Consider the following 20467-nt stretch of genomic DNA (forward strand, 5'->3'; position numbering starts at 1 on the left):
TTCAGCGGCGCAGTTAACCCTATGCATCTGCGTTCCGCCATTCCGGCGCCACCCACTCCAGTCCTAAGAGGTCAAAGGCCTCCTTCTCTGTCTTCGGGAAGAACATCTTTGAGTCGTACCGTCTTGTGCTGTGCGAAAGTGAGCAGGCGCAGACGGCGAGAGCGATGGCCAAAGAGTATCACTTACATTCCCGAGCTGTCGAATTTCATGGCACTTGGTGGATGATATCAGGCGAGTGTCGCTCGTGCGGCGGAATGTTGCACACTCACAGCTTGTCTTTGGCCCATTGTCTGAGGTCCCGCTGGAACATGATTGACCCTGACCTGAAGGTTTCATTCATCAGACGCACAACTTGAAGTCGCTATGATGCTAGGACTTACCAACCGATAACAGCAGTCCAATACACCTCGGGCGGTGCGAAGATCATGTCGAGACGCCGCCGGATACCGTTGTGTATCTGCGATGAGTTTGGTAACGTGAAGACGGTGAGCGCCTTCTCGAGCGAATCCCAATGGGTGGTTCGTAAAGGATTATGCCCATGGAAGCCAGACAAATCTGCGGGTCGCTCAGTTGACAAAAGCATAGGCCACCCGCGAGCGACGTACGCATGACATGGCTGACCATACCTGTCGCCCAGTCAGAAACCTCAGGTCTGCTACACGAGCCGGTGCCAACTCACCTCGTTCGTACAGTCTGCGCACAAACCGCTTGCAGAGCCCCTTCATAACGCCTGCGTCAGGGTGCGTGAAGACGATATCGACGTCATTGCTCTCCGGCTTCCCTCGCCGATAGCCCCCGACGATCGTGCTCACGCACCCTGGCTCTAGCTCGGCCAGCTCGGCCATAACGATGCGCTCCATCTCTTCCACCTCAGCTCGTGGTATCCTGTTCCAGATTCCTCAGCAAACCACCAAGCAGCCGACGTATCCGAGTCGCACGTACTTGATGGCAAGGTCCTCCCTCAGTTCCAGCGCGATCCGGATCCAGCTATCTCCCAGACCTCCATCGCCCTCACCCTTCTCACCCCCGAAGCTCCCTCCTAGCTTACCATGCTTGCGATTGCCCTTATCCTGGTCCTGCCCGCGCCAATAATGAGGCCGCTTCTGCATCTCGACCTCTTGCAGCTCCGACGGGCCAGTAGCTTGTGGCTCGTCGCGCTCGACGCCATAGTAGATCTCGAGGTCGTTGATAGAGCGCAGGCCGAGACTGTAGAGGCGGTGAGCGGTGTTGGGCCCGATGCCATAGACGGAGGTAAAGAGGCTGAGGGCTTTGAAGCGGTCCGATGCGAGGATAGTTTCTGCGATAAAGCATAGGTGAGGCGAAGCCAGCGCAATGCGGCTGAAGAGACGCACGAGCTTCCTCGATCTTTCCCGTGTCGATGAATTCCTCTACCTACGCAGACGTGCGTTGATTCCCAGTAGACCCGATCCCCAGAGAGGACATACCATGGTACCAGTCTTCTGGCCAATGAAAGGAAGCTTCTGCACCTGCGAGACGGAGGTGATCCGATGCGGATACGCTGCCAGCACCGACATCGATGATAAGTCAGCGAGCACCGAAAAACAAGTGTGGTCTTCCTGACCTTTGATCACCGAGATTGCGCGCTGGTAACTCAACGCGTTGCGTTCTTCGCTCTCCATAGCACGAGAGCGATGCACGATATCGAGCTCCCGTACGAGCTCTTGATTGGGGCATGTAAGGGGGGATGCACGCCGGCACGCGTATCGAGACGCATAATTGAGCTTGTCCAGAGGCGTCGGGATAGATGGGTCCGGATGCAGGAGACGAGCAGGAATCTTGGCGTGCATGTCTGACTCTTGCGTCTCCTCGAGCCCAGCCTTTGTGGGCCTGTGCTTCGACGACGCTGGCTGGTCTGCGGAGGGAGGAAGGGGCGACGTCGGGGGTATGAGAAGCTCGAGCGGAGGTGCAGGCGATGACAAGCGTAGAGATTGCGGTGGTGTTTGTAAGCCTGTGTGCTTCACGATGGCAGGACTGGATGGTGTCTCTACTTCTGAATCTGAGTCGCCGCAAAGACACGGTGCAAGATTGCATTCTGGGCAATTTTTCTCGGTCTCAGTCCGTAGCTCCTGGATTGCAGCATAATCGACACATGGGAGAACTTTGTTTTGCTTGACACAGTCCCGGAGCCATTGAGGCGTTACTATCGCCTTCTGTTTCTGCAGGGAGTTTCAGCTCAGCTACAGGTAGGTAAAAACCAGCGGTTGTACTCACAGCAAGAGTCCATGGTATGTGTCGTTCCAAACGCCTCCTCATGCGAATGGTTGTGATTATCACGTCAGCCTCGGTCGCGTTTGAACATAGGCGTTGTGCATGTCTCTCCGCGAGCCGGAAGAGCTCCGATAGACTGGACGGATCCAGCTTAGCCTGAACAATGTACAACGTGACATCTGGTATGGCCTTCTCTGAAGGCTCCAGACGGGCATGCTTCGATGGCTGGAGAGCCGACGAGGAAGATTCCAGTGACTGAGAGTCAGAGCGAGGATGCGGTTCAGGAGCAGGTCGCTTGAAAGGCATGGTAAGATAACTATCTACAAAAAAGGTTAGGAAGACGCTGAATAACGCCTCTTCCGTACCCATAGTGTCGCATACACGTCAACGAAGACTTACCACTTGTAAACCGCACCCGCGGCCTCAGCCAGGTTCAAAGCTTTCAATCAATAACAACTGTTGTCGGAATTGTGAGTATGTACACCATCAAGGAGAAGCAAAATCAAGATTTCCTCCTCGGGACAGTTGTTCGTACATATGACAATGTACTGCTCAAGACGTAGTAAGTAACTTACCGGGTGATGGTCACGGTGGTGACGTCGCGTCGGTGCGCGTCGTAATCACATGATGCATTCAGGGCAAGCTCTTGCGCGCGATGCAAGTACTGACGCGCTTTGAGCAGGAACTTGAACTTGAGCTTGAAGCTTGAAGCGTCGTGTCCACATACAACTGCCTTAGGGGAAACTTCTGCTGGTAAGTATGCTGTGCATCATATACCAATTTCTGCTTGAAGAGCATAGGCCGTGACTACTGCCATGTGCATACTACGGCTTTGGAACATCCTTCCAGGTTCCCGAAACCGCTGGCACAAGCCTTGAGGACACGCGCATTCCTGGCTCCTGAGACATGGATAGCGCGACAATGCTTCAGACATCTGACTGGACAACGGCAGCTTCGACCGTGACGCATCTGGGACTCAAGTTCAGATAGTTAGCGACGTGTCGAATATGGGCTCAAATTCAGGTCATCGCCAACACCATAGCATTGCCATAACTCATATCCAACTGGTACGTGCCGTTTGACATATCGAGGCTCGTCGCATCATTCTATCCTAAGCCCTGGAAAGGACAGGTCCGATCTTGATGTCGCTCGTGTCCCACTAGTAGAATTCCAAGCAGTTTAGCAATGCAGTCACCCGTCGAAGAAGTAACGACCTACCACACCGGCCTTGTAGTACGGCTCCTGTTCAATGAGCTTGCGTGCAGCCTCCAGGCTGTCGGCCTTGACGATCAGCAAGGTCCCAGCGATGTCGGGAACAACCGTGAGCGGCAACTTCTCGTCCTTGTTCAAGATCGCACCACCGAACTCTAGATGAAGTCCACAGGTTGTCAACGAACAAGAACATCAGACACAAGAGCAATGTGGCTGGACGTGACAAGTCGACTTACGGAGGATGCCATCCGCGCGGCGGGCCTCCATCCACTCGTTATGCTCGCTGTCGACGGCCTTACGTTTCTGCATGACGTCGCCGACTTTGCTGTCCGGAGCCCAGACGAAGTACGTGATCTGCAGGTTGATTTGAGACATGTTGGCTGAGGACTGAGTACTGACTCGGAGGCTCTGAATGCAGATTAGCTCTGCTCCTCTGCATCTTATATGCAGTGCGCGCATGAGCCAACCGCCCGCGCATTACATACGGATCCGAGCAGGAGGCAGGCAGTCGGACAAGTGCCTTGCCTGATATGTACGCAAACATAACCGATCGTAAGAGAAGCGAGGCTTGTCGGGTCTGGTGCGCAGTGGCAATACTGCAAATGGTTCGTAGCGCCATTCTCGCAACATTGCCTGAGCAGCACGGTGTATGTGGGCCGACGCTTCTGACGTGTCTCGGTAGCCCATTTGGCATTCCTGGCAGACCCGAACAGTGTCCCGAAGCTCAGCAGACAAGTACTCGACCGTGGAAGTGTGGACTAACGATAACTGCATGAGCGTTGCCGGATTCGGTCGACCACGCTGAGCTTGACAGAACTTCACAGCCTCGAATGTCGTGATGTGAGAGATCGTCAGTACATATCAAAGCATGAGAATCATTATTCGAGGCATACAATATCAGTCCGTGTCATGTCCATGCAGAGTCCTCGAGTCTCCCCACTCAAGATCCATTGGTAAATCACGCCTCGAAGTCCCAGACCGCAGACCGTTGGCAATAATCAGAGCCCTGCCGCCGCTCTCAATTTGTCGTAGAGAGGAGTCCCCAGACCGGTGACCTGCACGATGCGGCGCAATCAGTCCCTTCGTTTCCTTCGGTAGCTGGAATGCACTTACAGGGTCCCACCCGGTCGTCGCCACGAAGCCAGCCACGGAGCCATCGGACTCCAGGCACTGCTTGTTATTTCCCTTCACAATATCTGTCACTGCACCCGCTGCCTTCGAGTACAACCACGGGTTCAAGAAGCCCAGCACGGGCTTGCCTACATTGAGCAGCTCGTCGTTCAGCAGCGCGATGACGCTCGCCCACATTGGCGTCGAACAGCTCGTGCCCGTCGTCGGAGCGTAGGCGCCACCGACCACGGTAGCGAAATCCACGCCGAAGCCGCTGACATCCGGGAAGCCGCGACCGGACGCGTTGTATAGCCCTGTGTCATTGCTGCCGAGCTGCTTGAGGTAAGCCGAGACCGCAGAAGACTGGTAGGTCGGCATGGGGAAGTAGTTGGAAAAGCCGCCGCCCGAGAAGGGCACGCCTTGCTGGTCTGCCCAGTTGATGTCCGCACCCGTGGCACCAACCGAAGTCACGCTACGCAACAAGGATGGTATGTCAGATTCTTGTGGTGTGGGCGACAAGGGCTTCGACTTACTATGGGCACGTGTTGGGGAACGTAGGCACGAAGGTCGTGCAATCTTGGTAGCCTGTACCTGAGACGCCACCGTCGCCGGAAGAGAATAAGATTGAGACACCCCTCGCGCCGAGTTGCGCATACGCGTTGCAAAGGTTGCTGCACGAGGGCGCGAGCGGTTGAGCCAGTGTTTACTAGGGTCTCTCATGCCGAAGAAACACTCACTACGCCAGTTTCTCCGAGATCACGTCTTCGTTGGCGGAGTAGCTCGTCGTCATCACCGGGGGTGGCGATGCCTGATTGAGGACATAATTCACCGTGTCGAGGTAGCCGGACAGCCCGTCATGTGTGTCGTTTCCGGCCAGGAGGTAGGTCACTGGAACGCCCGTGGCAAGGCCGACGGTATACTGTATATCGAGATTCTGCTCCTTCGTTAGATTGGCTGCGTTCCGAAAACATCGATGCCCTTACCCCTTCAGATCCAGCGGTAACATTCTGCAGATTACTGCCTCCGTCAATCGTCTCTGTCGCGAAGGTCGTTGAAGGGTTTATATCTGGCCTGTACTGCTCCAGGAATATCTGAGCGCAGCAAGTTAGCATGGATCATGTTCCCTCGGCCCTGATGACAACAGACTTTCAGATCGTTCGCGTTCGCGTATTGCTCTACATATCCGGCGACCACGATGCCGTTGTCGGGATTCGTCGCGGTAGTGGTCGGAATGCCATACAGGTACTGGAGGCATGCTACTGTGATGTTCGACCGGTTGTAAGGTCCGCAAACAGCGGTGACATTCGATGTATCACGGGTAACGGCCGGGATGTGGGGGCTTGCGGCCGCAACAAAAGCGGGTGCAGTGTTGTTCACGATTTGCACCGGGAAGCTAGGCTCCATCCATGTCAGTACGTGTGGACGTATCAAGATCCTCTGCGAACCTGGTGATGGGATGAATGAGATCCACATGCTCCGCTAGGTCCACAGGGATCGAGTATTGCAAAGCCCGGATTGTCTGCGTGCCTGTAACTTCGTGTCTGAAGACAGAGAAGTCCGTGTCCAGGAGCTCATTTGCTTTGCTGACTGGGATATTGACCTCGACCCAGTCGCCCGAAGGTGATACGGGCGTTGCCGTGAGGTTGTTGTCCCCAAGCCATGCGTTAACAGCCTCGACGCTATCCTGCGTCGGCTTGACATAGGCTTCGACCTGGCACAGCGTTCAGGGTATACTCGAGAGCGAAACGAATGGGGACAAACATACCTCTTCTTTAGTTAGGTATTCGCCGTAGTTCGGACTTTCGGGATCACTGACGTCGTAGAGTGTGTCAAGCAGTCCGTCGATATTGCTCTGCACCAGTGCGACCCGAAGATTGAGTACCGTGTCCGGGGATGCAGAAGAAATGAGCGTATAACCACTCGGAGCCGCTGCACGAGCCTCGTGTAGCTGCAAGGTCCGGCGAGCCAAAGGGTTGCCCCACGCGACGCCCAAAGCCGAGGCTGCCACCACTGCCCAGAGGAAGCTTACCATACTTGACAATGTCGGCGCAGGAGAGTAGGCCCTGGACTGGAATCGAAGTATCTGGCCCAGGTAGGCTTTTGTACCTCCCGCCTGAGCTCGAGATCGACGATGGCTATGCGCGAACGCCTTGTGAGACCGATATCGCTGTCTCAATTTGAGTTCTCCTGCACAACACCTGCTGTCTCGGCGATCACACACCGCCTTTACACACACAACATAATGCACGCGGTCTCGAAGACGAAAGGCGCTGACATCGCACGGTCTGCGCGCGCCGCTGAGATCGTCGACGGCCATCAGGACCGCTGGATATATTCGTTTGGGCTTGTCAAATGCGTCGTCTGGAGAACGCACGGCGCAAATGTGTGCATTGTCTACGCAGACATTGCGAAGCTGATGCGCAAGAATGATGGGTACGCAAGCGAGTGTCGCGGTCTGCGACCGGTAGTGTGAGTACTGAGCGTACTGAGCGGAGGCGCCGAGTCACTGATTCCGTGATTTGCAGAAATCGGCGTAACCATAAATGGGTGCCGCGCCCGACAGGCGATCGAGGTCCTCCGAGGACAGAGTTCTGCTAATTGGCTTTGAGTAGCTTCTGGTGAAACTATCCCATCCTATTCGGATGAACGCGAGCTGAAACGTCTGCCATGCAGGTTTTGTGACTGTTCGAAGAATGGGCGACCAAGTCTTGAGGAATCGAAAGAAATCCGCTTGGTGTCCACCAACAGAAACAAACTGCTTGAACGATTCACTGGCTTCCTGTTCAATGTGAATGTCGAGTCGCTGCACAGATGGATTCCACGCTAAACTCAGTGTGAGTTCATACACAACGTCACACACTATTAGCATACTCTAAAGACAGCAAAGGTACAGTTGAGATCGATGACGTACTTCGTCCTGGCATGCTAGCCAGAGAGATACGCTCCAGTACTGAGGCCTGAGGCCTGAGGCCTGAGGGGCCAATCACTTGCAGAAGGCGCGTCACTAAATGGGCATCTTGACCGGTGACCTCGGTGATGGTCAGGTCTATTACGTGCTGACAACACAGTGGATGTATCGTGACGAACCAATCGACCAGAGCAGCATATAGCCCGATATCCAAGTGACGTAGCTCGAGTCGCCGCAGATGTGGGACGGATACGTGGGTTTGGGGCCGCTCAGAAAGAGCTAACGATAGAGCCGGAGGGCGCTCTGGCAGTGCGTATTTTCCGTCACGCAGAACCAAGGTGTCCAGCTGTGGGGATGCGAGGATGATGCGGCGAAGCTGGCCAAGACGAAGTTGACAATTGTTACCAATCCCGGCAGACGAGCGCGACCGACGACCGGTCCATCTCCAAGTCGAGGTGAGGGGAACTGTTGTAGAAGACATCGAGGGGGATACGCCGTGAGAGTGATCGGGGGAGGGGATATACGTGTTTGCTGGGGACCGGAGCCCAATAATATGCGTCCCAGTCGACAGGTCTGGGCACGCTCAAGTAGATATCGAGCTGCTGGTTTTCGTTGACGGGATGATGTTGATGAGCTGCGTCCATGACCGACTGCTGGTGATGTCTAAGTAGATCTTGGTCTCATCATTATTGCCAGCATATGCAAGAAACGAACAAACCTGTTTCTCAGATAGGAGGTCCACGGGATTGCTCACGATCTTCCTACCAGCTATTTAGTAGGTTGAGAAGCCCCCGATCTACGTAGACACAGCAGCGAGTTCACGGCCTCACGCCATTCTACGATAAGACTTATAAATGGGTGTCATCGTACCGATCTGCGACCGCAGAAGGCTCTGAATCTTGCCGCCAGATACACCGCCCCCGATGGCTGTGTACGTTCCTTTTTCAGAGGTGCCAGCACGATAGAACTCTGTTAACGACAGGCGAGTCATGGGCGCAGGGCATCCTCTATTACCTGCAGATATAGCCACAGAGCATAGACATGGTATACAGCCTTGCACCGCGCAAATCCTATATCCATGCCGATAAATCAATCTCAGTTGCCAGTGTGCAGCGGACCAGAAGCACGTACCTCATTCTCCCCTCCATCGCCTCAGCATCCTTCTCACAAACCCCGGCTTCTCTCTCCGCAGCACCTCCGGCATCGCCAACTCCTTGAAGAACCTCCCATAACGCACATCCGTCCAGTCTTGCGCCGCTCCCCGGCCCTCGCCGAGCACCCACCGCTCAACGCCCCTCAAGAGCTGCATCTCCAGCCGGCGCAAGATCGGGCTGTCGCGCTCCCACACTGTGGTCGTCAGAATCGCTAACGGGCCCACTCGCACGCGCGACGAAGCAGTCGGACTGGACGCGGGCGCTCGTGGAGCGAAGACGTCGAGCTCCTTGCTGGGGCTATCGACTAAGTCTGGCTGTTCGCCCGCGGGTGAAGGGGCGGTTGGCTGTGATACCCGCTCGTGGCGAGCCATACGGTTGGCCATGACGGTATCTGTGAATATGCGATCGCCGACGACGATTAGTTCCTCGTCGCGAACGGGTCGAGGGAGGGAAGCGAAGTATGCGCGGATGGAAGATATACATGAGTACGATGGTTTGAATGATGGATGGCGGAGGACTGGAGCGGAGAGGTGATGCGAGACGGACTCGGCCTGCAAACGTACGTCAAGTCTCGGAAGGGCAAGAAACCGCAAATGAATACCTGAATCTCGCCTGCGTCCAGGTGCGAGCCAGCGGAGTTGCTGACGATGAGCACGTTTTGAGGCCCGAAGGTTTTGCGGCATTCATCCCAAGCATCCTGGGATCGTCAACGGAAATTGAGCATGCAGCAGGGCTTGCCCGTTCTATCGCAACGCACCTTGAGATCCGGAACGAGAGTATCCCGATGTGGAGGGGTCTGTGGTCACACACTTTCCAGCCAACCGTCGTTGTATCAACAGGTCGCACTCACGAGACAATTGTCCTTGTCGAACACAGCACCTCGGTACCCCGTGCGACGCAGCTCGGGGAAGTCAAGCTGGCGAATATCTTGCTACAAACGCGCTATCAATAAGACCAGTGCATTCCCGCAAAGTAACCAGATTCCCAGACCTTTTACAATCATCTGCGGGACGATCAACCTCGGATTGATGAGGAGGTGTAGAGGTACTAGCGTGCCCGGGATGTTGAGCGGCATGTTTCCCAACCAGTCCCGTTTCTACTGCGGCCGCTCTGCTGATCGCGTGTGCCAACGTAGACCCTCCAGCTGACCTATCCTCCGCAAATCTGACCTATTTCCCGGGAAGTCGGAGGTCGAGCGTACTGGCAGAGGCAGAAAGTGGGAAGGACTTCTGGTCGACGCGGGATGGGGCCTGCCGGGAAACGACGTATGAGCCCACGTGACTTCCCGTGCATAACTGACCTCCCCTCGTCCCACTCTCGCCTGCACGCCCACCACTCCAGACACTCCTCGTTTCTCCCGTCGTCGCTCGTCGCGATGCTCGGAATCTGTGGGCCGCTGAGGACGCGGTCGGTGGTGAGGATGCTGCGGCCGACAGCGGCAAGACCACCAATGCGACTACCATGCCGGGCTGCATTCGCGCAGAGGTTGCTCACCACGTCTCAATCCTCCCCGACGTCTCAGTCGACGAATAATCCTGCAACACCATCGCAGTCCGACTCCCCTTCAAATAAACCGCATACACCACCTCCATTACCTACCGAACCTCCGGCGCCGAAAACCTCGGTCCTCTCGCGCGTCCTGCCCGCGTCGCTTGCGGAGTCAGGCAAGACCGCCTCATCCTTCCGCAAGATTGTCGCGCTCGCAAAGCCCGAGCGCAAGCCGCTCGCAATCTCTATAGGGCTGCTAGTCATCTCGAGCTCAGTCTCGATGAGTATACCGTTCACGGTTGGACGGCTCATCGACTTCTTCACGTCTCCACTACCGGTGCGTCATACATTGCAGGTCCCCGAGCCACTCGCCGCGTATGAGAGCTCTTCGGAGTAACCGGTAGCTGTGACACTTGTTGTATGGCGTGTGAGCTTTCAGCAGTACACCCAGCGGTGCGTACATACGGAGCTCTTTCGCATCAGCAACCTACGCGGTATGCGCGTGCGCCATTTGAAAGGACCGCGATCTTTATTCATGTCGACTCGCCGACTTGGGCTCTCTTCCGTGGTGGCGGCTCCGGGTACTTGCACCGTTCCTCGAAATGCACTTGCTTACTTACATGTATCGCTTGTGCATACAGCAAATCCCTTTCGGTCTGACTCTGGGTTCAGCTTCGGCATTGCTGTTTGCGATGTTCACGGTTGGCGCGGCGGCGAATGCGGGACGTGCTATGCTTATGCGGTTATCAGGTCAACACCTTTCGGGCAGTCATGGTCTGCTGAGTGCTGAATGTCCTTTCCAGGTCAACGGATCGTGGCACGACTTCGCGAGCGCATGTATGGTGCTGCACTACAACAGGAAGTCGAATACGTTGAACGCGGAGAAGGAGATGTCCTCAGTCGACTAAGTGTGGATTCTAACGTTGTTGGTGACAGGTATGTCAATGTCATTCATCTGGTTCGTTCCGGTGGTCCATAACCGGACAAGGCGGCACAAGCACTAAAGACGGAAATGCGTGCCAAATTCTCAGTCGTTTTGCATCTTCGTCATGAAGGAAGTAGCTCAACTGATCCACAGTCTGACCCAGAACCTCTCGGATGGCTTACGGTCAATAATCATGTCTTCCGCCGGCTGTAGGTTTCCCTCGATCATGAGCACCACATATATCTGAGCACAGGACAGTGGGGGCGATGTTCTACATCTCACCGAAGCTGACGTTCCTCATGCTTGCGATTGTCCCTCCCGTATCTCTTGGTGTCGTACGTGCACTTCATTGTTTCGGGCGATCACACCCTTAGATTATAGGGGCGAGTAGGTCTTCTACGGTAGATACCTGAAGCGGCTGTCCACGAGGACGCAAGAGGCCCTCGGCGAGATGACGAAGGTGCTTGCTCTGAGCAGCCCGCATAACTTCTGTCTCCTGACGTCATCCTACTCGTGACAGGTCGCGCAAGAATCACTCTCGGCACTGCGTACTGTGCAGGCGTATAACGCCGTCCCGCATGAGCAACGGAAGTTCCACGAGAAGGTCGGAGATGTCCTCGCTCTCGCGCGCAAGGAGGCCATCGCGTCTGGGATCTTCTTCGGTAGTACGGGATGGAGCGGGAACGTGACACTACTGGGTTTACTTGGTTTTGGTCAGTGCTGCTGCGCGATTCACGACTGAACATTGCTTGACTTGATGTTATACGCAGGCGGAACGATGGTCTCACAGGGTCAAATCTCGGTCGGTGACTTGACGAGTTTGTTGCTATACACTGTTTATGTCGGCAGTGGCCTGCAGATGCTTACGTACGTACCTCCTTCCCTCCGTAGTTCTCCCATACTCACTTCTCTCCCAGATCGTTCTTTGTATGTTCGTATCGCTCCTCCATGCCAGCTACAACCTGACGCGAGGCTTGGACAGACATCGATCATGCGTGGCGTCGGCGCCGGAGAGCGCATCTTCGAGCTCCTGGACCGCCATCCTGCCATCCCGCCGTATACAGGTGCGGCAGTGGACCCGACCCGACGCGGTCCTGTGCGCTTTGAGGGCGTGTACTTCCAATACCCGAGCCGGCCGGGCGTGGAGATTCTGAAGAATCTCGAGCTTGAGGTCAAGGTTGGCGAGAGCGTCGCGCTTGTGTGAGTTGTCGCTCGGCTGCGTCAAAGTGAGTATGCGAAGAGTCAGCTGACGTGACTCTCGTTGCAGGGGTCGGAGTGGCAGCGGCAAGTCATCGGTCAACGCGCTGTTGCTGCGGTACTACGATCCTGCCAAGGGCAAAGTCACTTTTGATGGTCAAGGTCTGGCGATTTCTCGTAGTTCTGATGACATGTACACTTACTGTATATCGTTCTCAGACATCCGCGAATTCAACCCAGCCTCGTGGCGCAATATTATGGGGGTCGTACCGCAGGTCAGTATTCGCCAAGACATTCCCCAGAGAGGATCACTCATGGTCTCTGTAGGATCCCGTATTGTTCACTGGCACCATCGCTTCCAACATCGCATACGGCAATGAGACTGCGACACGCGAACAGATCGAAGCGGCCGCACGCGAGGCGAACTGCGAGTTCATTTGGGGTATGCCAAAGGGCTTTGACACAGAAAGTACGTAATCCCTTTGGCTTCGCAAACATGCGCCCTGACGAAGACGCGCAGTTGGGCGTCTCAGCTTGAGCGGTGGGCAGAGGCAGCGACTGGCTATTGCGCGAGCACTGCTGAAGAAACCGGCCATCCTCGCTCTAGACGAGGCGACGAGCTCCTTGGACGCTACTTCCGAGCACCGGGTACGTCGAGGTTTCATCGAGGTGACACCGACTGACGCGCACATCTCCCAGGTGAATGACGCGATAGACAAGATCTTGCGGTCCAGACAAACGACCTGCCTTATCGTGGCACATCGCCTGTCCACAATCGCCCGCGCCGAAAAGATTGTTGTCCTCGAAGGTCCGTAGCGCGATCGCCAGCCCTCCTATTACGGCTGATAGAGTTTGCGCATGTTCAGACGGCCACGTTGTGGAGGCAGGGACGTACAGGCAATTGGTAGGAGCCTCGTTCCCGCAGCTTTTGTGGTCACCTTCCTGATCGTTATCCCACAGGTGAATAGGGAAGGGTCGAGATTCCGCGCACTCATGGCCGCGCAGCTGAGTGCCGCGGCAGGCGATACGCCAGCGGAGTTGCCCGCGGGAGAGGGATCGCATGATTCCCAAGAGCAGCGACCTCAGCCCCAGGCGCAGCTCTGAAGCGGAAGGGTAACCTCTGCTTGTTTGTCGTACGTAACATTTGTCGCCACTCTTCGGACAAATGCGCGAGAACGGAAAGGGTATTGTATCGCTTATCAGTAATGTTGTATCTAGACGCAGATTAGACCGCTGCATGCGTTCAGTCTTGCAGGCAATCAGCACACTTCGCGAGGTAATCGGAGCGTCAGGTGAGCGGGGTGTTGTAGACTCACGGCGATGGATGCGATTTCGTGACTTCGCATCTACCGCTTGGGAAGACGCCGCGGGCCATGCGGTTTACGCATTGTTTCGAGCGTGTGAGCAGGGTACGATATTGTGAGTAGACCCCAGCATACATATGGGTCTCTGACTTCGGTGAGGAATTTGCGTCCGGGTCCGTCTGAGACTTTTATGAGCCCCCAAGCCTGGCCCACAGCGAGTACCAACAGTCTCTTTAATCTCATCACTTCCTCTATTAGACCCGCATCTAACACGTCTCAGCGTTCGCCGTCTAACACAAGAGATAGCAATATGGCGTCCAAAACCCCCGCAAAGCTCCCGACAGCAACAAGACATAATAAACAGGACAACAAGGCAAAGCAGGGGCCGCAGCCCAAGGCCGGGTCGACTCCCTCGTCATCCCAAATGTCGGACAGGACGAGCATGGCAAGCGCAATGAGCGAAATCACGACATTGGCAGCAACGGATATCGTGGATAACACTCGAAGTTCTCTGGGCCAGTTAGGTGTTCGTCACACTTCATGTTCAATGTTTCTTGCTCGCTGAATGGTCGACGGTCGCGTTGTCTGTCGCTCATCCCGCGATCAGCAAACATTTGACAAACTTGCAGAGCAAATGACCAGCATTGCACGGTTGGGCGAAGAGCTCGAGACCACCTCGATCATCAACAGGTGCGTGAAGACGGCGCTGTCTTGCAGAACCTTCATGATGGGTAGATAGCTTGAAGGAAGTTATGGATGCTCAAGATGAAAAGCTGGGCGAGGACATTGCGGGGATCAAAGGTCGGTATCTCGTGATGTGCTAGTGTGAATGAATGAAGTAACAGTTTGCACAGCTCTACAGGAGACCGTCCTCAAAACGGACGTCATCGAACATTTGAGGACGGCTGGTGTGTATCCCATCCTCGAAGCGTGTACATACCCTGATTCATTGTGTAGTCGAAACACTTGTGTCTGAGATGATCGATGAACTCGTCAAGGAGCAGGTCGAACTGCTACTTCCGCAGCATGTTCCGCAGGCGCTCGTTGCCGAGCTTCAGTCTCACAAGCTAGAGTTGGCTGAGGTCGAACGGAACCTGCACAACTCGTCAGTGGCTGTATATTCGCTTATGTTTGTTGACCTGAAATTCCACTGCTGCTCGCAGCGAGAGCCGACGCCTGAATGCGCAAATACGGACATCTGGTCTAGATGATCCGTTGAGCACGATCTACAAAAACGACGGCACGGCGAGCAGGCACTTCCCTGAGAATCTTCAAGCTCTACTAGGAATGGATGGTATGACCGTTTCACTTACTTTACGCGCAGCTAAGCCGAATAATTGCATCGACAGACAAATTCATTAAAGCAATGATGCGCGATTATCAGCTAGCTGATATCTCCGACTCGCGAGAGAAGAACACGAACCGTCTCATGCAGTTCTTCGGAATATCTTACCAGCTGGTGCGCAGCCCGGTAACTCCCCGCCCTCGCAATGTGTCTTGACCACCCTTCCAATCATATTCCCTTGTATCCCTCCAACGCCGGTCTTCACGCTCGCTTCCATCTCCGCCGCCGATACCTAACATAGGTCCCGGCTCGCGCAGGTGGGAACGTCCTGGTACAGATCAGCTCGTCGAGGGTGATGTAGGTTCTGGCGGACTTTTCGCTGTCGCACTCAGGCCTTGTAAATAGTATCAAGCGCATTGGCAAACCTCACGATTCACGACCATCACTCTCATTGACGGAGACGGTTATTTGACTGATTCAAGGTAGATCGACAGGCTATACATTGTATGTACACTCTGGCTCGTCTGACAATACGCCCGTTCGGCGTTCTGTCAATACTGACTCAATTGCGTGCCGGCATATCGCAGCTCACCAACAACGAGCGGTAGAGCGAGCCTAGGTATGGGTTGTGGGACTGAACGGATGTATATCATGGAATTGCGTTCAGCAAGCCGGGGATACTGGCTCGAGATACCTGTGGATGGAGTTCGAAGTGGCAACTGGACGGTTCAGAGGGTCGCAGCCAGTGTCAGCGAGACGGCATGAAGGTGAGAGTATAGACGAAATTGGCAAGACTTATGGCTCACTCTCTGACTTACGTGTATGCAAATGACGAAGGGCACATTCAAGCGCGTGTTGGGCTGGAACAGCAGCGTGCCACCGCGGGCCGCTGGGGCCTATAACGCAGCCCCCTGCGGCTTTACGAGAGCGTTGCATTCCGTGCGGCATCTCGGACAAGGTAAAGCTGTGTTACTTCTATGCTTCGGCTGGGAAGGCTGCAGTGCGAAAAATGGAACTGCAGAGTATAAGACGATCGGTTCCTCCGCCGACATGAATCGGAGATGTTACGGTTCCGATTCAGGGCCCCCTGTTGGTAACTGGTAAGTGCTCCACTGTTTGCAGAGGACTTTTTAAATAACTCACAAGGCAGTCGCGCTTGACTAGTACCTTTCTACCCGGGCCTTGTTCGTGCGGTAAATACAAGATGAGGCCTGGGAAAGGCGCTGCCAGTGTGGCACTGGCATATGTCATGGCGTCGACAGTGACAGCACTATGCGGTCAGTACTTACTTGTTCTGTTACGTCGTCCGTAGCATATCCCAGTGCATTGCCCTGTCATGTCTTCTCGGGTTTCGCATGATATATATGTCATAGGTCGTGCGTTCGACCTTGCAACCCAGCGACCTTTGGTCTTTACCCTTCCCTCCGAGTCACCCTGCTCCTCTCTCTGATCCTTAGGTAGACGCATCAATTGGAATCGGTGAGAAACTCGTCCTCGGAAGCAAACATCACTGATCTGAATGCGTACGCTGGCCGAATCCGGTGTATCACAGGCTAGTAGGCCAGCGAAATACGCGTGTCACCAATTCACCTCGACGAGGTTCGCCGATCCCTGTGCTGTCAGTGAGGCTCCTGTGTCGTCGACACTCACCTCGTTCGCCTTGGCTTGCGATATCTTGACAAGTCACTAGTAGCTCTGGCTTTTTTCCCGGTTCCTGAGTGAGTAGTTCTCCTCTTACGGCAGCAGACGAACACTAAACCGTTCGAAGTCACCCACAGCATACCATGGATACTCTTGATTCGACCTCTGCTTATGCCTCTGACATGGCGCATGGAATACACGGCAACGTAGACTGGGATCTATACTACTGGGCTCCCATCCCCAGCAGATACATCTTATTCCCTCTTCCGCGACGTCTCTCAGCGCGAGTTTCTCTCGACGTATTATACAACATCGTGGACAACCTCGATTCTGAAGTGGATCGCTCGTCAGTCGCACTCGTCTGCAGAGACTGGTACGAACATTTCGGATATATCCGCTACCGGGACCTCTGCATCCGTAGTCGACGGGGTCTCAACCTTCTACTCGACACCTCCCTGGACAGCGGGCGGATGAAGCGGAGACTTGATAACACTACGACGCTCCGGATACACCAGCACGATGGAGACTCGAAAGCCTCCTACTACGATGCCGTACCTTTGACTCTTGCGACTCGCATGCCGGCCGTGCGCAGCCTTGTCTTCCACGGATGCATACGGCCCCACATGCACCCCAGTTTTGCTAGGAATCTACATCTATTCAGGCGCATTTCCAGCCTGGAGCTCTCGTCCTTCGCCCTAGAGAATTTCGGCGAACTGCGCCGCATCATCGTTGCATGTCCACGACTGGACACATTGATTCTGCGTGACGGAAAATGCGTGGCATCTCGCCCGCCTTCCCCGACGACTCTCGCACAACCCATACAACGGCAACAACGGCAGAAGTGTACCCTTCAACTCCGACACCTCGAGCTAAGCCGACTAGACTTCGCTTTATCGACCGCTCTCGTAGACTGGCTTGTAATGGCTGGTCCGGTATGCTGTGAGGGCATAACGGACCTAGCCGTTACAGAGGTCACTGGTCCAGTAAGCCTGCTGTGGACGGAACTTCTGCAAGCGATCGGTCCCTCTCTGGAGGCCCTACATTTGGTCTGTGCTCGAGGCCGAGGTGCGTCGCCTAGTTTCACGCACGCCAACATCATTTTCATCCCACCATTCCAGGCTGCAAAACAGCCGACGAGCTGGCTCTCAGCCTAGCGTCGAACCCGAACCTGCGACGTCTGGAAATCCAGATCGAGCCGGATTACAACGATTTCACGGACATGCTCAGTCCGGAGGAACTTGACGATGGATTCCCGAGGACCTCGGGCTGGTGGCCCATATTCAAGACGGTCCCGCGGGTCGCACAGGCGGACATCGAAGTCAAGTTCACCCGAACGGTGTGGGACGCGTTCGCCAGAAGTTACTCAAGGCCGGTCAGCAAAATCATACATAGTCGCTCTCACAGTCCGCTCGAGGAATTCGTCCGAGTCGGTCGAGCAAGGACCAGCGGTGAGTAACACAAATCCTGGATCCCTATCTATAACACGCACTTTTGTTGACCTCCTCCGCTTTCCTCAAGTTCCTTCCTTGCCAAAGCAGTATCCAAAGGCGGTCTCGGAAGCGCATCGCCCCGTGTTACCAGGTCCTCAACAAGACGCGCCGCAGGACGCGCCGCGGCGGTGAAAAAGATGCTGGGCGGCAGCCCGCTATTTGTCGACGCTTTCGACCGGTTCCTTTTGTAGGCATGCTTTAGAATATGTTCTGTCCGTCTCTTCTGCGTTCGCTCCAGAACCATCAAGACCGCCTGTGTTCGCTACCGTGTCATTATTTGCTACAGACTATGATGAACGATGTTTATGTGCTTGTACTTACTAGTAGAGCAAAGCAATACATGCATTGCTAGGTCATCATTACCTGAGACACAATGAATTCCACCTAGTGAAGTGCATGTAAGTTACACCTTTCTGCGTGGTTGGTAAGGTTCTCAACTGTGATATGTTGCTGCCATCGCAAGCCAGACCAATATCGCACTTCGGGACACCACATTGGAGGATTTAGAATTCGACGAAAGACGTCAACAGTAAGGCCTCGCACGGTCATACGACGGAAACACTGGCCTGTGCACCGAGATGCCGAACGATGACCGAGCAACACTTCAACATCGGTCACGGAAATATGCTATATCAGATCCACGCTCATATCCAGACACCAATATGAATCGTACAGGCCGGCAGACCTCACTGACGGGGGAGCGGAGAGGCGGAGGACATACCGTCGTAACTACTTCCCGTCACCCATGAGTCCGCTGACCGCGCGCACGACGATGCCCACCGCCTCCATGACAATCTCTCGCTCGTCTTCCGCGACAAGCTTCAATATCCGGCCCTCAAACTTGTCCGGATGAAAGCGCAGCATCGTTTCCCGTAGCTTGTCCTTCCGCTCCTTCTTCCCAGCCTCGGAGTCGTCCTGTATCAACAAGAACGCGGAGATCGTCTCAACGGTGAGGTCGTCCATGGTCAGCTCCTTCGTTCTCCGACCGGAGAGTTCAGGAGGTAGAACGGGCCACGGGATGTCCGCGAAACGCATTGGACTGTCCGTTCCTGCCGACGGTCCGACCAGGTCTTTCCACCGAGCGTCGTACATGTCGCGGGCCTCTGTCACTCGCCTGCGCTCCCTGCTTCGCCGTCGCCGCCGCCGGTTCTCCTCCTCTTCACGCCCCATGCGTTTGGTCTCGCCCCGGACAGCCCGCTCGCGCGCTTTCCGGGCGGCGCGCTCCGCCTTCTGCTTCTCTTGCTCTTCATACTCTGCTGCGTGCTTCCGTCTGGACTGAGCGTGAGCACTACACACAAACTAGAAATACGCGCATATACGCACCTCCACATCCCTTCCCGGACCCACTCCGCATAGTCCTCATCCTCCATCACGTTCGGGTCCATGCCCCGCTCGTCGTCCATCCTGTCCATCCCACCGCCGCGCCATCTCCTTGGGATATGCGCGTAGTCATTCAAGCGCGACTCGAGCCCATCGAGCCGCTCGTCCTCCTCCAGCGCGCCGAACATCTTCTCGCGGAAGCGCGCCTCCTCGAGCTCCGCTAGGATGCGGTCGTAGTCTGGCTTATGCGCGCGGTGCGACGAGGCCGGTGGCGGTGGTGGAGGGCCATACTCGCCATCGTCGTCGTCGAAGAATACATAGGGGTAGCTTGCACCGGAGGGCGCAGAGTTGGTGTGCTGCCGCTTGCCGCTGGATGGCCCCGCCTCGTCGCTCGAGGTGTCCTCAGGTGCGGGTCGTCTTCTCTTTGAGGCTTTCCTGGCTCGGCGCAAGTCACGTTCTCGCCGTTCTGCCGGAGTCTCCTTGAGATGCAGCTTCGTGGATGGCATGTACTCTGCGATGAGACGAGGTCGCGAAGTGGCGCTGGTAGTTTGCTGGTACTTAGTAGTGGTAAGTAGACTGGGTTGTAGAACTGGCGCGCGCCACTGACGGTGGTCGTCCCGGATGGCGCTCAGCGCTACAACGTTCTTCTGAACTACTTCTACTAGTACTACGGCCAACGTACGACTACAGCTTTTCGACCAGTACAGTCCTCAAGCGATTATTGTTATGTATGCGAATCATTCGGAGGCGGGAGAGATGGTCCAGCGTAAGTCGCATGGTGGCAGAGCCACCCACCTCCGCGGTCAGCACCAGTACGATAGCTGTTGGTCGTCAGCATACTCAGGCTGGAAACGGTCGTCACTGGCACAGCGTGAGTCTGAAAGCCTTCCATATGATACCTCAGCGTGTCATCTCTCACCGTACCCGACTGTTACATAGGTGTTTGATTTTAGACTGGGGTGGCCTTGACGTACGTGAACAGCGAGCGATGACCTGCGGGACCTTGAACCCCTTTGTTGTAATTGAGTATGTCCGCTGTACTATATCATCATCTGGTATGGGCGACTGATAGATGAGCAAGTCCTGACTCGGCGGCCATGCAAAACATATCAGAGCGGCCGCTCGCCGAGCCATTCAGTCCGAGTCAGTGAGGCCACGCTACTCCGCGGCCCTACCAGCTTCCGTTGAGTGGTATAAGCATGCT

The 20467-nt window shown here is 55.2% G+C and overlaps 9 protein-coding genes across 9 annotated transcripts; 4 read left to right on the forward strand and 5 right to left on the reverse strand.

Annotated features, from left to right (window-relative positions):
• Positions 1 to 19: 19 nt before the first annotated feature.
• Positions 20 to 2535, reverse strand: B0H18DRAFT_885402 (Nucleotidyltransferase; the record flags this gene model as incomplete). Its single annotated transcript, XM_048041072.1, has 13 exons — positions 20 to 128; positions 187 to 213; positions 270 to 323; positions 381 to 555; positions 606 to 626; positions 680 to 885; positions 943 to 1000; positions 1049 to 1297; positions 1353 to 1392; positions 1446 to 1519; positions 1583 to 1873; positions 1994 to 2177; positions 2233 to 2535. The coding sequence occupies 13 exons, from the start codon at positions 2533 to 2535 to the stop codon at positions 20 to 22; spliced, it is 1791 nt and encodes a 596-aa protein (XP_047887423.1).
• Positions 2536 to 3340: 805 nt separating this feature from the next.
• B0H18DRAFT_1039695 (uncharacterized protein) lies at positions 3341 to 4015 on the reverse strand (the record flags this gene model as incomplete). Its single annotated transcript, XM_048030513.1, has 4 exons — positions 3993 to 4015; positions 3678 to 3849; positions 3448 to 3596; positions 3341 to 3388 (listed from the first exon to the last, which is right to left on the reverse strand). Exons 2-4 carry the CDS (start codon positions 3814 to 3816, stop codon positions 3341 to 3343), a joined length of 336 nt encoding a protein of 111 aa, XP_047887424.1. The 5' UTR covers positions 3817 to 3849; positions 3993 to 4015.
• Positions 4016 to 4439: 424 nt separating this feature from the next.
• On the reverse strand, positions 4440 to 6583 carry B0H18DRAFT_1124586 (family S53 protease; the record flags this gene model as incomplete). The annotated part of the gene is made up of 8 exons (XM_048034892.1): positions 4440 to 4496; positions 4555 to 5023; positions 5085 to 5222; positions 5289 to 5485; positions 5535 to 5642; positions 5698 to 5944; positions 5997 to 6262; positions 6317 to 6583. 8 exons carry the CDS (start codon positions 6581 to 6583, stop codon positions 4440 to 4442), a joined length of 1749 nt encoding a protein of 582 aa, XP_047887425.1.
• A 2008-nt stretch (positions 6584 to 8591) lies between these two features.
• Positions 8592 to 9688, reverse strand: B0H18DRAFT_1087428 (mitochondrial PGP phosphatase-domain-containing protein; the record flags this gene model as incomplete). Its single annotated transcript, XM_048032169.1, has 5 exons — positions 8592 to 9164; positions 9215 to 9310; positions 9371 to 9409; positions 9464 to 9540; positions 9604 to 9688. 5 exons carry the CDS (start codon positions 9686 to 9688, stop codon positions 8592 to 8594), a joined length of 870 nt encoding a protein of 289 aa, XP_047887426.1.
• Positions 9689 to 9943: 255 nt separating this feature from the next.
• On the forward strand, positions 9944 to 13629 carry B0H18DRAFT_914532 (P-loop containing nucleoside triphosphate hydrolase protein). The gene is made up of 16 exons (XM_048041584.1): positions 9944 to 10438; positions 10743 to 10851; positions 10905 to 11037; positions 11180 to 11235; positions 11285 to 11361; positions 11418 to 11486; positions 11547 to 11739; positions 11797 to 11893; positions 11944 to 11953; positions 12009 to 12226; positions 12294 to 12385; positions 12443 to 12498; positions 12551 to 12692; positions 12744 to 13031; positions 13090 to 13127; positions 13184 to 13629. Exons 1-16 carry the CDS (start codon positions 9989 to 9991, stop codon positions 13325 to 13327), a joined length of 2172 nt encoding a protein of 723 aa, XP_047887427.1. The 5' UTR covers positions 9944 to 9988; the 3' UTR covers positions 13328 to 13629.
• Positions 13630 to 13685: 56 nt separating this feature from the next.
• B0H18DRAFT_80298 (uncharacterized protein) lies at positions 13686 to 14255 on the forward strand. Its single transcript, XM_048039256.1, has one exon. The coding sequence runs from the start codon at positions 13718 to 13720 to the stop codon at positions 14090 to 14092; it is 375 nt and encodes a 124-aa protein (XP_047887429.1). The 5' UTR covers positions 13686 to 13717; the 3' UTR covers positions 14093 to 14255.
• B0H18DRAFT_1039720 (uncharacterized protein) lies at positions 13686 to 15556 on the forward strand. Its single transcript, XM_048030514.1, has 7 exons — positions 13686 to 14217; positions 14267 to 14328; positions 14382 to 14435; positions 14485 to 14632; positions 14691 to 14821; positions 14877 to 14986; positions 15114 to 15556. The coding sequence occupies exons 1-7, from the start codon at positions 14093 to 14095 to the stop codon at positions 15171 to 15173; spliced, it is 690 nt and encodes a 229-aa protein (XP_047887428.1). The 5' UTR covers positions 13686 to 14092; the 3' UTR covers positions 15174 to 15556.
• Positions 15557 to 16363: 807 nt separating this feature from the next.
• Positions 16364 to 18298, forward strand: B0H18DRAFT_80366 (uncharacterized protein). Its single transcript, XM_048039257.1, has 4 exons — positions 16364 to 16530; positions 16581 to 17518; positions 17572 to 17901; positions 17972 to 18298. Exons 2-4 carry the CDS (start codon positions 16597 to 16599, stop codon positions 18073 to 18075), a joined length of 1356 nt encoding a protein of 451 aa, XP_047887430.1. The 5' UTR covers positions 16364 to 16530; positions 16581 to 16596; the 3' UTR covers positions 18076 to 18298.
• Positions 18299 to 18672: 374 nt separating this feature from the next.
• Positions 18673 to 19769, reverse strand: B0H18DRAFT_885399 (uncharacterized protein; the record flags this gene model as incomplete). Its single annotated transcript, XM_048041071.1, has 2 exons — positions 18673 to 19213; positions 19267 to 19769. 2 exons carry the CDS (start codon positions 19767 to 19769, stop codon positions 18673 to 18675), a joined length of 1044 nt encoding a protein of 347 aa, XP_047887431.1.
• Between the last annotated feature and the right edge of the window lie 698 nt (positions 19770 to 20467).

Source organism: Fomitopsis serialis (assembly GCF_022376445.1).
Source record: "Fomitopsis serialis strain Sig1Antser10 chromosome Unknown B0H18scaffold_127, whole genome shotgun sequence".
NCBI lineage: Eukaryota > Fungi > Basidiomycota > Agaricomycetes > Polyporales > Fomitopsidaceae > Fomitopsis > Fomitopsis serialis.